Raw genomic sequence first — 16,683 nt, 5'->3', positions numbered from 1 at the left:
GATTTGAGGACTTTTGGGACAATCTGTAGATAGTCTGTGACACCTCATCATTATCTTTATCAGTAGCATCACAGTTTTCTTCAGAACAATCCTCCATTCACCCCTGTATCTACCAACTAGTCTCTATGTTCTAACTGCAATAGATTTTAAATCATCCTCTAAGTTTTTTACCGAAGTCTTGGTCTTCCTCTGGTTTATGCCTGGTTGCACCAACAGATCTTAAGCTCCAGCTTAGCCCAGCTCCGCTTATAGCTAGGGCCGCCTTAACTCTCATTTACGTTGCACCATAATTTTCGATTCTTATCTAAGTACGTCTTAACTAAGATGAAATTTAAGATGCAATTCACGTGGCAACCATGTAACTTGTCAATTGTAAATTATTAAGTGACGTTTTTAGGTTTATTTTGTCCCGCGCAATTTTCGTTTCAGTATCTACAAACTTTCAATTTAATTTAATTTTAAAAATGGACAAAAGGAGAATTAATTATACTCCTGACGAAAAAAATTTACTTGTTCACCTAGTACAGGTAAACAAACACATAATAGAAAATAAAACCACTAATGCTGTGAGCAATAGGGAAAAGGATGAAGCGTGGAATCATATCACAATGCAATTTAACGAAAAGGTAAGTTTTAATATATGATTTGATATGTAATAAGTGTGTTTACTAAACAACTTATTTAATATATATCACTAAAAATAAAAGTCGATTCTAATAGAAGGTAGCCTTGAGAAAATTTTATGTTTAATTTGCATCATATATTAATTGTAATAAGAAATAATAGTGTAACTCGATAATTGTATTGTAATGTATTTTTAGCTAAGAAATGTTCACCGAGATGAATCTTCCTTAAGGAAGCAGTGGTCAAATATTAAGCAGGACCTAAGAAAGAAGGCTGCAGAATCACGACGGCAGTTATATCAGACGGGAGGGGGACCTCCAGCTCCAGAGACAAAAGATATGGATGAGACAATTATTTTAGAAGTGGTGAATACTAAAACAATATCTGGTCTCGACAATGAGAACGACTGTGACGTTTTGTCTCAATGTATGTACAAGTTTATTATCAATAATAAAAGTAATTATTAAATCATGTTAAAAATAGTATAATAAAGTATTGTAAAAAAATTACAGCATCTACAAACACATATATGGCAAATGACAATCACCCACAATACAACCAAAACCATAATATAAGTGATGTGGAAGAACATGTGGTAGAAGAACGCAGTGTAGAAGACAGCAATATTCAGAAGAGAAGGGCAAACCGGCAGTGGGTTCAAAAAAGGAGGCCAGTAAAAAGGAATTCTGCTGTAGAAGATGCTAAAGTTGAAGTTTTAAAAATACAGGCAGAAATGCTGAGAGAAGAAATGTTGAATAAGCGAAAACTATTTCAACTAGAATATGAACATAAAGAAAAAATGTTTAAGCTAGAAAGACAAGCCGCAGAAAAGAAATTAAAACAGTCTTAAGATTTTTTTATGTTCATATGCTAATTTAAATAAGTATATTTTTTGAATGCTGTGTCATACGTTAATAACAAAAAGTCATTAAGTATACATTACAGTAATTGACCACCTATCTCAATCAACCAATAGCATAATCTATATTATATAGGTTTTGCTATATTATATGGCTGATTATGGCGGTTGTTGACCTTTTCTTGCAAAAATGCTACAAACTTTTAACAGTGGCAAAGCTGTCATTTCCTGAAATGTGTACTTAATGAGTTTTTCTTTATGATGATAAACTATGATATCAGACGATATTATAGTTTTTTTTCTGAATTTAAATATGAATTATATCTTAAGTAGTAACTCTCCTTATTTTATTTATTTAAGAGTGTAACAGATAGAGGTGAAAATAAAAAAATGATTATGGAATGAATATTTATTATATCTTAAGTAGTAACTCTCCTTGTTGTATTTATTTAAGAGTAACAGATACAGGTAAAAATAAAACAAATGATTAAATTTTATTAATAAATATATACATTAAACTTAAAACTAGGATTCACTACCATGTACAGACTAGCAATAAATTGAAAAGGTTGAGAAATCAAACTTACAGCTACAGTTCCTTATATCTAAATAATGTTTATATTCTATTAAAATAATTGTCGACAAGCTCCCTTCGAAAATCCCTAATAACATTATTAGGGACTAGTGCTGCAGGTATATTACCATTTTGTATAAGTTCTTGAAACTCTTCTGCATTAATATTATCAAGAGGAGGTTCAGGTTCCCCATTTAATTGTGCAATATTATGCAAAACTGCAGTTGCAACAATAATATTTAAAGTTGTTTGAAGTTTTAAACGACAACCATATGCCAAAATAGGAAACCTCCTCTTCCAAATACCAAATGTGTTTTCCACCTTTACCCTGCTTTGAACTAAGCTAATGTTGTATTGCCTTTCACCTTCGGTAGTTGGATTTAAGAAAGGAGTCAGTAGATAGTTGTGCACCATATATCCGCTATCTCCTAAAATAAAAATTATGATGGTAAAATGCTGTAAACATATTTTATTTTGGCCCACAATATTTTTTATCATGGGTGCAACATGTTTGTAGGATTTATGATGTATCAAAGTAAATTACAGTAGATTAAAAGTATAGATACCTAACAAGATGCTGTTTCCAAATTCTCCTTCTTCAAATCTCTGTTTTATCCTGCTATTATTGAAAATTGTTGAGTCATGGGCAGAACCTGGCCATCTAGCTACTATGTCTTGAAATAAAAAATTTGCACTGGCTACTGCTTGAACATTTATGGAAAAATATGATTTTCTATTTCTATAGATTTCACCATCTTCTCCCCCTACAAAAACATTTCATTTTGCAATGGTTATTTTTTGAATTTTGATTTATATTTACCTGGACGAATTATTTTTACATGACAACCATCAATCGCCCCAATGCCTCTAGGAAATCTAGCAATTTGGTAAAATTGCTGTTGTCTTTGATTAATGGTTGGTTCGGTTTGTGGCATCTTAATATAATTAGGCCGTAAAGATGCCAAGCATCCTGTAACTTTCTTCACAATCCTAGACATAGTAGATTTGTCAGCTTCTATAAAATCTCCTATTGCGACCAAATGTGTTCCTGTCGCATACAGCCTCAAAGTTACCAATAGTTGATTGATGGGACTGAGGGAATTATTCCTGTAAATATAAGTACAATCAAAGCAATCTCACTTTTGTACTTCTACTTGATATCATTTATGTTCTTTTTTTTCATTTTATTTATTTGTTATTTATTTATAATAAAGATTTTTTTACTTACAAATTATGCATATATTCTAATTGTGGTTCCACAATTTCCAAAATATGCAGGACACGTCCTTTTGTTAGACGAAATCGTACAAAAAATTCTGCATCCCCGTATTTATCAAAGGGATTATTACGAACAAATACCTTACGAGGGATATTCGCAAATAGTGGTACATATCGTTCTTCGTCTACTATGTCGACATTGTCTACTAAATCCACAAAATTAATATCCATTTTTAATATAAAAGTGTACCTGTATTTCACAACAAAACTGTCAATTTTTGAGGTTAGATTGCTCATCTTAAATTCAGACAGCAGCTTAAGCTGAGAATAACGGGGACTTGAAATTAAGATAGGTTTAAGCTGAAAATCGAACTAAGACTCAATGGTGCAACGCGTATGTTTCGTAAGTGGAGCTTAAGGCACGTCTTAAGCTTAAGATATGTTGGTGCAACCAGGCATTATTGTCCTATCAGCCCTCTTCTGTCAAAAACCTTTCTGATTGTTGCAACTACCTCTTGCCTGATGAAGTTTTCCATTGTAGTATATTTTAGGTTTGTTTCAGTTTTTGAAATTGTATTCTTTACTTGTATGTTTTAATTTTCTAAGGGTTTTGACATTTTTTGAACAACTTTGTAATATATTTTAAATTTGTTTGTGTTGGCCTTTTTGCAATTAATTGTAACATACAGGTTTTGTTTTTTTTTATTCAACAATATATAAATATATTGATTATAAAATTATCTTAATTATGAAATATACTTAATTACTATTTAACTGGGAATAAGCCACAATTAAAGGTTAAAATACGTTTATTGACGTTTCAATTTCCACGATTTCCGAAGTGGAAATTGAAACGTCAATAAACGTATTTTAACCTTTAATTGTGACTTATTCCCAGTTAAATAGTAATTAATTTAAAATGCCACAAGAAAATAGCTTCAGAACAATATGAAATATACTGATCAAAAACATTTTTATTTTATAACATAAAATTTGCAGCAATACCATTTCTTCATATTCTCTAAGGGTTTTCAAAACTTCTGGGACAGGTTGTAATATATTTTTATTTTGTTAGTTTTGTGTAATTTTTTTTTATTAATTGTAACATACATGATTTATGTTTATAATATTTTATTATAAATATTTATATTTATCAATTTTATAACACAAAGTTAGTAGCAATAACATTTCTTCATATTCTCTAAGTACTTTCAAAACTTCTGGGACAGGTTGTAATATATTTTTATTTTGTTAGTCTTATTGTGTAATTTTTTTTATTAATTGTAACATACATGATTTATGTTTATATTTTATTTTAAATATTCATATTTAACAATTTTATAGCACAAAGTTAGTAGTAACATTTCTTCGTATTCTCTTTTGGGTTCTTTCGTATTCTTTAAGGGCTTTGAATACTTTTTGATCACTTTGTAATATATTTTAAATTTGTTTGTTTTGACCTTATTGCAATTAATTCTAACATAAAGGATTTATGTTTTTTTTTATTTAACAGTATATAAATATCATGGTACAATGAATACACAAGGTATGATATTGCGCATGACATTTGACAGCTGGCCCAGGAGTGTGACGTAGTCAAGACCGCTCGAACCACCTCGAACTCATTATTACAGCTTAACGTACACATTAATTTTGAAATTATGGTCAAAAATGATCTAATTTTTTTTAATGTTTTGTTTTGGTTGTAATTGAATAAAAAATATATTTTCAGTACCGTAAAACCTTTACTTTTCCTAGGGATTCAGACGAAATATTTATTTTTGTTTTCATACAGATACTAATAATATAAGCACTCTTTTTGTATGCAAATCCGTTGAAATTTAAAAATTTTCTGCAGAGGAAATACTGTGAATAGGTAAATAGTAGTAGATTTGCTTATTCTGATTCACTGTCACTCACTTCCAAGCAGTTTTACTGAAATAAAAACAAAATAGATTACAATAAAGAAAAATCTGTTTTACAATTCAATATGGTATTTTAGATGAGTTATAATGAAATTTAGTAAAATAAAAAATATACACATTACTATAACCTACCGATTATTTTATGCAAAATTTACTTATCAAACAATATAATAATATGAAAATAAGACACAAATTAGTTCAAACGCAAAACACAATAAATATCGACTTCAGACGACTTTACACCGGCAAGACAGAAGGCTTGTATAAAAACAAAAGTTCAGCAATAATATCGGTTATCAATGGTGACTATTGCAAATTGCAAGTTATGAGATAAGAAATATATTTTAAAGTACCTCAATACTGTCTGAGTCATCTATTTTATAATAGAAAAATAATTTAGATATATGCTTACATATGTGTCTTTATACAAATATCCACCTCGCAAGGGCTTAAAAAATTTGATGGGTAAAATTTAACCGGCGGCAGTATCCCAGACGAGCGCGTAAAAAATTACCAGTAAGGCGCGCCTGTGTCTGAGACTTGTGTGTACTTGTGGTGTTTAGTTATTGTTTATTTATACTGTATAGTATTTTTTTTGTCAAACTGAAAGTTTTTATTTGCCATTGCATATCTGGTTTTGTACCTTTTTCAAAGTGCGCTGTGCAATTGCTTGTTGCAATAGTGACAATAAAGATAAAATCTTTAGGTTTCATACATTTCCTAAAGATAGTGTGACCAGAAAACTGTGGATTAAGAAACTAGCCTCAGCCTGCTATGCAATTTGCAATAAGAACTGTTTCGGAAGAAATCAATTTAGCATCTTCCAAAATAACATATTTTTCTTTGTTAAATCACGTTATCATTATTAAAATATATAATGTTATCATTATTATAAACAATACCAAGATAATTTTATGTGTGAATATTACAAAAGATGTCATTTAAAATGTTGTGCAATATTGTGTGACCTCACTACACTCATATTCGATGACCAGCTAGCTCATTCGATATAAATAAAGTTGACTTTATCATTATTTTGATTTTGTGTTTAGTTCTGTAGGTATATACGTACAAATTTTGTGTACCTTCATTACCACTTTTTTGTATCTTTTTAAACATCTGAAATATCGAACTCTGAAGTACAAGTTAATTAACCTGTACCTACGTGTAATAAAAGATAATTAAAATTTGTTTTATAAAGAATATCTATGTTAACAAAATAACTGTACCAAAAATCAATAAACTTAAATTAACTTCAAAATTTTTTTTATAATTAAATATTAAAATAACATAATTTTATCATCTCTGTATAATTACTATAATTAAATTAGCCAAATTATATAAAAAACTTAAAATTAAAAGTCTTTCCTAGACAACTACATTCAAATGTTGCGGGAATAAGCGTTCTTGACTACGTCATGCGCGAAAGCGAACCGATTTTGGAACATTATGTATCATACCTTGTGTATTCATTGTATGATGTATAAATATTATGTTAATTATAAAATTATATCTTAAAATTGAGGCGTTGAGCGCAAAAGTGGCCTAACCCACAAAATTTTTAAAATTGAGTTATATGCAGAAATGGCCTGCTAGTACAACAAATTTTATAATGAAAATGTGACCCAACCCTAATCTTGCTACCCGTCGAGAGATGGCAGTGCAAACTACTTTTGCACTCTTCATATTGCAAGTCATTTTTAATGCAAAAACGGCCCAAACCTCATGGGCCGTTTTTGCATTAGCAGATTTGCAGTTTTAACATAAAGCTGATTGGGTACAGTCCGAATTTTGTTCCGCAAAAAGTGTTAATTGTTGTGTTTATTATTATGGGTGATACAATTAGACAATTTTTTTAAAAAGATTTTTAAAAGAAGTACAATATGATTCTTTATCACAAAGGAAAAGGGATTCAGTATTGTCAATGACTCTGGTTTTAAGAACTTCGTAAATATGCTTGACCCTAAATATGTTCTACCAAGTAAATTTACTATTAGAGAGACTATCACGAAAGTACGAAAAGTGTGTGTTAAAACTAAAAGATGTTTTAAAACAAAATAACTGTCCCTATAACGACTGATTCTTGGACCTCTGTTAGCAGAAAATCGTATATGGCCATTACATGTCATTATATAGGCTAAAATGTCCATCTCAACTACATCCCAACAGCATACTGGCAGTAACAAAATTGAAAGAGCACCATACATCTGGCAAGTGTTTTGCAACAAACGTTTGAAGAATGGGAGATTGCAGAGAAGGTAACATGAATAGTGACTGATAACGCTCCCAATATGAAACAAATATGTAAGTTGTTGCAAAAGCGGCATTTGCCTTGTTTTGCCCATTCCATCGACTCAGGTCTGTACAAACTGTCCTAACTAAATGTAAGTAAATCAGAACCATCAGAAAGAAAATAGTGCAAGTAATTCTGCAGGTAAGCTAATTCGGTAAGTATCTACTCGCTGGAATAGCACGTTTTATATGCTGAGAAGAATCATTGAAACCCAAGATTCCCTAAATGATACGCTCTTAAAACTAAGAAAAGCTCCACCACCAGTCACAATAGATGAATTATTGCTATTAAAAGAATTACACAAATGTTTGGAATGCTTTGAGGAAGCTACAAAAAATCTCAGGTAGCACTTACACAACCATTTCGTGAATTATTTCATTAACATATGAAATTCATAATTATTTAGCTGATTGTTTAAAAGAAATGACAGAAGAGGGAAACCAATTTTGCACAGAACTTCAACATTCAGTTCAAAATAGATTATTCAGTTATGAAAAGAGATCAATTACCAGAATTGCGACGGTTATAGACCCTCGTTTTAAAAAGAAAGGATTTTACAGCCCAGAAAATGCAAACCAAAAAATCAAAAGAAAAATTTTTGTTAGAGCTTATTTTGATTTACTTGTTTAATCCTTTCAGGACCAAAGACGAGTTTACTCGCAAAAAATTTTCGTGCCGGTTGGACCGGAGACGTACAAACTTGCATTGATGGAGGCGTACGTAGGAACCGAAAACTATCTGATTTATTGACATTCCTCTATTGGTCAGATTAAGTTGACCACGCCACAATGAAAAAAGTATGGAATCGACAATTACATTCCTAGTTTTGGCGCGCTTCAAGCGGAGACACAGAGAATATGACAGTGAAGCACGCGGATCTAATAAGGATGAGTACTATTCACTGAAATACGTTCAGAGTTTTGGCGTGCTTCAAGCGGATACACAGAAAACATGACAGTAAAGCACACGAATCTAATAAGGATGAGTACTATTCATTGAATTTTGAGAATGGCTATGACGTGATCCTTTGTTATTAGTTTAATGTAGGAGTTTCAACTTGTTTGTGCAGTAATTTAGTGTTACCGTAGATATCGCATAGATAAGAGGTTATCGTTGGATTAATAATGGCTCGCAAATATTTGACGGAACAAGAACTATATGATTTATTAAATCAAAGTGACGATGAAGATTTTACGCGTCTGGAAGATCAGTTTGACGGTTGGGACAACGACGATAGTGAAAGTGATTGTGAAATTGCAGAAAATAATTTGGTACCAGCCAAAGCTGAGGTATTTTGTGACAAAAATGGTTTAGATACTAAGAATAATCAACCTAATTAGGAAGATAATCCACCACTTAGCAAAAAAAAAGAAAACTGATAAGCTGGAAAACAAGTTTATTTGGAGCAAAGTTGACCTCAAACCTTGTTTAGAAAATTTTAATGTGACCTATTCCGGTTGCCTACTTGAAAACCTGCCAAAAATTCCAGCAATTTTGGAGGTTTTTGAAAATTTTGTTTCTAACCCTAGTAACACACGACGTCCTATGGACGTCCAATTACGTCCAGTTTTGGTCCGGACGTCCCTGGACGTAAAATGGACGTACTTTTGACGTACGAAGTGGGACGTACTTTGGGTGGACTAAATATGAACGTTCTCTGGACGTCCGTACTCGGACGTTCCCTGGAGTCCGAACTCGGACGTTTTCTGGACGTCCGACATTTACCAATTATGGGATTAAATGACAAATATTTCAATAGAATAATAAATTATTTACGTTAATAAAATAATTAAAAGGGAAAAGGTTAAATCATGATTAATTAAAAATTGTATAGTTTAATATATCCAAAACATGTTTTTGTTTTTAGGTAAATTGTAAAAATCTTTTATTTCTAGATAATTCGTTACAATTGTTTTATTATTCTAGTTATCACGATGATATATGTTTGCTAATTCTAATGAGTAAAAATATGATTTTTATCAACAAAATGAATCTTGAAATCATCTTTGAAAAGATGAACAAGTGGTTGTATATACTCTGGCTGGGCAAAGTAATGAATGGTGATTATTATTTTATATTAATTGTCATTGTCATGTCATACCTATTTAAACAAATGGCACAGTTTAATTACAATATTATTAATGCTTAAAAGAATTCTATTTAAGCAGTATAAAGTACAAATGGTGTGAATTAGCAACCTTTTTTTATGCTTGTTGTGGTTATAGCATTGGTATATCGTTAAAGGTTTGGTACCATTTGTTAGGTTACTTCCGACCTTCCGAGTTTGGTTTTTATTTTATTACAAAAAGGTAAGTGTAATTTTTTCTAAAATTAGTTATGTTTAAAAGAAAACGATTTGTTTCTAAGCGTCATCAACAGAGATAGGTACGAAAAACGTAGATAATATTGTTGAAATTATTAATAGCCCCGATATTCCATCTCCTTCAAACCTTTCTTCGGAATCCTTAACTGATCATTTTGATGAGAGTTTCAGTTCAAATAGTTCAGGTTACAATACTTCCGATTTAAACTTTTTATTAACATGTTAAGTACCTAAAATAATCCAAATTACCACGTGGACGACCATTCTGGTGATCATTTACAAAGCTCTTCTTTCAATTAAACTGAAGAAGGCTCTAAATATGGTTGTAACGAGAATCCTGGAGAACCTTATCGAGATGTTTTTAATTTTTCCAATAAGTTATGCAACTGGACTTTGTCCTTTAATGCTAGGTGATTTATTAAAAATTCATAAAGAAGTTCCTGATCTTTCTCATTTGCCTTCAGATGCTAGAACCCTTCTTGCTTCACTCAGAGAACAAATACTCTGATCCACATGATTCAAATTTCAAAGGTATTTTTATCTTGACAAAAAAACAATGTTATATTTGTGTAAATTTTGATGAAATCCCACTAAAAAAGAGTTTTAGTAGTCATCTTTATCCCATTTACCATGGTTATGAGAAGCCAAAATTTGCAAATGAATGTTTGATTGATTTTGTAACAGAGGCTGTTTTTTATTAGATAGTTTAAGCTAAAATAATTAAGCATGGATGATCAAGTTTGTGGGGTAGTTATTACTATTACATGTTGATTTATATTTTAGGATAATGAGCTTTCCAAAATTTATGAGACGAATTTGTTAGGAGAAGCCATGAGAAGCTGATCAATAAAATTCAAAGAAAATATAGTTGGCTAGGGAAAAATCAATATAAAGCTTTTGAAGACAAACATATACCTCTGATTTTAAAAGGTTTGTAACTTGTAAACATAAATCAATTTAAGGTACATTTAAGAATTTACACTATCGCTTAAGTGGCCACATATAGCCGATGAAGCATATTGTTAACTGTATCTTATATGTAATTTAGATGTTCAGGTTCAGGTAGACAAATGTTCAGGTCTGGCTATGAGATTGCTTTAAGAACTACAGCTAGCTATATGAGATGAAGGTTTGTTGTTGGCCTTATATTTTATTTATACACTGTTATTTTTGTTTTTAAGTATCAAAGTGTAATTACTGCTCATTTGCTCATTAGAAAGAAATACCAATGGTTGGGTTGGTATTCTTCTAGTTCAGGTGAGATTCATTAAAACCACAGCACTTGAAATTCATGTGTTTAATTTTACGCCTTTGAATGATGATTTATTCACAATAAGCAAAGTATAATGAACTACATCTGAAATTAGTTTGTTCAATTTATGAATGTACATTAATTTCTCAGTGTATTATCTCAAGGGGTCATTGAGTGCTTCAAGAAAGTATTGCAGAAAATTACTAACTGAAGCTTTTTCCAAACGGGAGGCTGATGACAACTTGCATCTCTTAAAAGTGCTTAAGTCAGTTAATATGAGGAATGTTGTGTACCTACCAAGATATACGATGAAATACCGCCGTAGAGTTTGTAAACTCTTGGAGAAAACTTTGGCCAAATACAGAAGATAAGATTGACCAAGCAAACACATCAACAGATGAGTCAAACAACATTCTTGTTAACGAACCTGATGACAATGCAGCTCTATTACACGACCTTCAGTAACTATCGAACTGTGGTCTCATTGTTGAAGAAGATATTTTGGAGTGGATTAACTTTGAAAAACAGCTTCTTCTTCTTCTTCAGATGCAAATCCACTAATGAATGTTAGCGATCACATTTTCCATTAATTCTCTATTTCTTGCAATATGTATCAGAGATTGTATGTCGTTAATCCCTGTCCATTGCCTTATGTTTCGAAGCCAGGACATTTTCTTGCGTCCCATTCCTCTCTTGCCTTCAATTTTACCCTCGATTATAAATTGGAGGAACTGGTATTTTTCATTTCGCATAATGTGACCTAGATACGCTGTTTTCCTTTTCTTGATGGTTTCGAAAAGTTGGCGTTCTTGGTTTATTATTTTAAGGACATCTATATTTGTGATTTTCGCTGTCCATGGTATTTTTAGGATACGGCGATAGAGCCAAATTTCGAAAGCTTCTAATTTGTTTATATCCCTCGTTTTGAGTGTCCAGCCCTCTACGCCATATAGCAGCACTGACCACACGTAGCACTTAGTCTCAGTTGAAGATCGAATTCTGAACAAGTCAGTACCTTCTTGAATTTTACGAAAGCTTGTCGAGCTTGCTCAATGCGACATTTTACTTCTCTGTCCGATGCCCAGTCTTCAAAAAGCCACGATCCCAGGTATTTAAATTTACTCACTCTTTCAATGGACTTATTATTCAGTGTTATGGTGGAGTTTTCAAGTGCATCCAAGTTTCTGGAGATGATCATAAATTTGGTTTTTTTGGTATTAATCTCTAATCCCATTCGCTTACTGTATTCTCCGATTATAGTGACAAGTTGTTGAAGATCGACTATGTTGTCACAAATTAAGACATCATCATCAGCATATCGTATTTTGTTGATCAATACTCCATTCACTTTGATTCCCATCTTTGCATCCTCCAAATAAATGTTAAATAAAAGAGGGGAAAGCACACATCCCTGTCGAACGCCCCTTCTTATATGTACGGGTTTGGATATAGAATTGTCTATTTTTAACTGTGCCGTTTGATGCCAGTACAAGTTTTCAATGTATCTTATGTCTTTTTGGTCTATATCAACTTTCTTGAGGATCTGCATGAACTTGTGGTGTTGGACACGATCAAACACTTTTTGGTAATCTAAAAAGCATAGCAACACATCCTTCTTCTGATCGTAACAATTTTGGACCAGCACCTGTGTTGCTACTATTGCTTCTCGTGTTCCTAAACCTTGCCTAAACCCGAACTGGGAGTCACTGATGTCCCATTCACATTTTTTGTATAATCTTTGATGTAGAATTTTTAAGAATATCTTTAAAGTGTGACTCATCAGGCTAATGAGTCTGTGATCCTCACATCTTTTTGCATTGACTTTCTTGGGCAGGGGAATAGAGGTAGAGCGTAACCACTGTTGAGGATAGCAGCCAGTTTCATAAATTAAGTTAAATATTTTGTGTAGTGCTGAAATTCCCCTTTCATCCAGTAATTTGAGTATTTCTGACGGGATTTCATCTGGTCCAGGTGCCTTATTGTTTTTTGAATTTAATATTGCCTTTTCTATCTCCTCTTTGGTGATTGAAGGGCCAGTCAGCTGGTCGTCTGTATAAACTTCACTCATGGGTCTTTCGTCATGGAAGAGCTCCTGGATATAATTTTCCCATATATCAATTTTCTCCTTTTCACCCAGCACTATCTGGTTATCCTGATTAACTATGGTAGTTGGTTTTCGTTTTCTGTATATTCCAGCAGTCTCTTTAAGCTTTTTATGTAAATCACGGTCGTCGTGCTGTCGTTGTAAATGTTTTAGATCGATACATTGTTGCTTAAGCCATTCATTTTTTGCTATTCTTATTTTTGCTTTTATTTGCCTGTTAATGTTTTCATACATATTGCTGATATCTTGGTTATTCTTGTGTCTTCGTCGTTCTTCCATTAGTAATAGTATTTCTTCTGTCATCCATTTTTGCCTCTTGTTATTTCGTTTGTACCCTAAGTTGTTTTTCATGATGTCTGTTACAGCACTTGTAATCGTATTCCATGTTGGTGTTAGATCTTCGGCAATGTTTGTCGTCAATATTTGAATTTGTGCGTTTATTTCATTGCTTATTTCTGCTTGTATCATTGGGTCTTTCAGTTTGTCCAGTGCTATCTGTTGTTGAGTTTCAGGCTTGTTCTTGCATGAAAGAGCGATCTTTATGACGGCCACTAATAGTACGTGGTCAGAAGGAACACCTGCTCCACGGTATGTGCAAGCTCTTTTGACAGTTGTGCTGACTCTACCGTTGATAAGAATGAAGTCTATTTGATTTCTTATTATGAAAAACAGCTACAGAGACAAAACGAGATTTTGAACGACTACTAAATCGCCGAGTGTGTCATTCGCCAGGAAAATGAAAAGGATAATGACGCAGATGCTGCTGAGAGTGAAAAGGAAGGTGAAGAACTGGCAGCTGCCTATATCGAACAACAAAAAGAAGTAACTGTTAATAATTATTTATAGAAGTAAGTAAATAAGAATTTATAGAAGTAATAATTATTTAAAAGGTGACATGACTGCACATAAAAAATCATTAGAAATGAAAATTCAGAAATAACTAATTTTTTTTTTAATGTTCAAGAAGTCTAACCACCAATGGAAAGTAATATTTTAAAATTTTATTCGGCCTGTAGTTCTATAAGTATTGTTTTATAGTATTTTTGTAACCTTCCGTCTTTTCATGTGTTGAATATAGGACAGAGGATTTATCTGTGTTGTATTCTACTTAATGTGCAAGTGTTTTGTTTTTGCTAGATCCTTACAAACAATAAATGGGCATTTTTTAGATAGGCATCCGTTAATTCTGCCACTTTTAATTTCGGCCTAGGCTCCAATCCTGAGGTGGCCAAACTTACGGGAGTCTACTGTAATGATGATAATAATATTGATATTGAATTTTTTTTCTTAGATAAACCAAGAAAACGTTTAAACGTCCTTTGTCAACAAAGGAGATTGCTTATTTATCTGAGCATTTATGGGATGAAAATGAAAACGAATCAGACCATGCTGTGTCTAGTGATAGTGATTTTTCTGAAGAGTATATAGAAGAAGAAAATGTAGACAGTTGTTCTTAAGAGGGATTATCCGATGACGAATCCGTAACAGCTTCACTTTCTGACTATTATGTATCAAAAGATAAAGATAAAACTACCAAATGGTACAAAATGAGAACGGCAACATCATCTAAGACAGAAAAATTAACATCATGAAAGAGCAGCCTGGTGTCACTCATAGAACCCGAAATATCAATAACGAGCAAGAAGCCTTTTTGAAAATAATAGACTATCACGATACACTAATACCGGTATGCTACTCAAGCAATAGAAATGTGTACTCCGACGCGCAGGACGTCACCTGCGAAGCAACAGTACAGGGTATTACGGTTTTCGAGATGATGTTTTTCCCTGTCCCTGTCTTGGTAGATGTATTTGTTCATCGTGCAATAGATGAATTGTTTTTACAAATTAATTACCCCTGTGATAAGTCTTTCAATATTTTTGTTTTTGCAGATCCTTCACATTTGATTAAACTTGTCTGAAACCATGTAATTGATCATGTTTTATTATTGACATTAGAATAATCAACAATCAGAATTGACAATTGCGCATAAATTGTCACTACATCATCTCTGTTTAAAAGGTTCCATGAGGCAAAGAATGAGACCTTCAGTTCAATTATTGTCAAAAGCCATTAGTTATGCCGGAGAAAATGGACTTATGCCACAAGATAGTTACTGATCTATAAAATTCTCGATGTAAGTTCGTTGCCAATTCTCCAACACGAAATGCACATGGTAAAGATAAGCAGTCATGTCTACTGGATGAAATGTCAGAAATGGTCAATTCAATGCGGGTTGGTATATTCAATTTTAAAAAGGGATATTGCTCACGATACACACACAACGATATGCTAAATATAGAACCGTAATTCAGTTTGACGAGCGCATTACGTCATGTGCCAGAAACTCTGCGAGATTTGCCATTTAAATCCATTAGTAAATGTGTTGTTTAGATCTTTGTTTACGACTTTCTAGTATTATTATAAAGTAAATATTACGTTTGTAATTTATTTAATTGTATTATTGTGATAGTGTTGTGGTGGAAATAATTTACAATGTCGAGTTGTGCCGTAGCTTTATCGGACAAATTTCATTGTTGGTTCCACTACAAGTGATATGGAACCAAAAAATATTTCATCGTGGAATCAACTTGAACTTGAACATAAAAACTGCTACTTTGTTCATCCATCTAATGGCTTGTTAAAAATTTTTGTTTTTGCTCATGTGCCCTATCTAATTAAACTTGCAAGGAATCATTTATTAGACCAAGGATTCGTCATTGACAACAAAAAGATAAATATTGATTACTTGGAAACTCTTCTTAATATATCGACATCTGACTTATCTGACCATAAATTAACCCAGCAACATTTGAATATTAAAGGATCCATGCGTCAACGTGTGCACCTAGCAATGCAAGTTTTATCTAACTCCGTAGCAAAAGCCACGAAGCACTGTGGGGAGAAGGGTCGTACGCCGAAAAGTAGGTCTAACTGTACAACAATTGGTTTGATTTACTTAATTTGCGATCTAAATTTACCCACAATTGCATTGAAAGGAATGCTTTTTGTACAGGCATTCAAACTAAAAAAATCTACAGAATGAAATGATGATAATCATTTAAGTAAACAATGAGAGCAGGCAGTCACAAAGAATTGATTCGTTTTCAAAAAGAAATTTTGCTGTCAAGTCAATCATTATCAGAAATGTTTGATTGTCTAAAAATAAAATACGAGTTGGGAGTATTTACTAATTTCCAGGCTACATCAAAATGTCCTCGAAAATTGTTTTTCCTATATTCGAGGGATGGGAGGCAGTAATGATCGTCCTTCGCCTCTGGACTTCAAATACAGACTTCGATGGTATATTTTGGGAAAACATTCGGCAGCCATATTTACAGAGATCCGAGCTACCATAAAATCTAACGAGGCTTGCTTGTTGGACATATTCGGGGATTCTCAAAGTTTGAGTGATAAATCAAATGTTGAAACAGCAGAAATATGTATAACTCAAAATTTTAGCGAACCTAACCAAATTTAAAGAACCAGTGAATGATGAAGAAATTGTTGA

The 16,683-nt window shown here is 32.5% G+C and overlaps 1 protein-coding gene across 1 annotated transcript; it reads left to right on the top strand.

The window, feature by feature from the left end:
- Nucleotides 1-202: 202 nt before the first annotated feature.
- On the top strand, nucleotides 203-1,854 carry LOC140449556 (uncharacterized). Its single transcript, XM_072542757.1, has 3 exons — nucleotides 203-626; nucleotides 822-1,050; nucleotides 1,137-1,854. Exons 1-3 carry the CDS (start codon nucleotides 465-467, stop codon nucleotides 1,472-1,474), a joined length of 729 nt encoding a protein of 242 aa, XP_072398858.1. The 5' UTR covers nucleotides 203-464; the 3' UTR covers nucleotides 1,475-1,854.
- Nucleotides 1,855-16,683: the final 14,829 nt, after the last annotated feature.

The sequence above is a fragment of the Diabrotica undecimpunctata genome, chromosome 9 (assembly GCF_040954645.1).
Source record: "Diabrotica undecimpunctata isolate CICGRU chromosome 9, icDiaUnde3, whole genome shotgun sequence".
Classification (NCBI taxonomy): Eukaryota; Metazoa; Arthropoda; class Insecta; order Coleoptera; family Chrysomelidae; genus Diabrotica; species Diabrotica undecimpunctata.
This window is presented reverse-complemented; position numbering and strand designations above follow the sequence as displayed.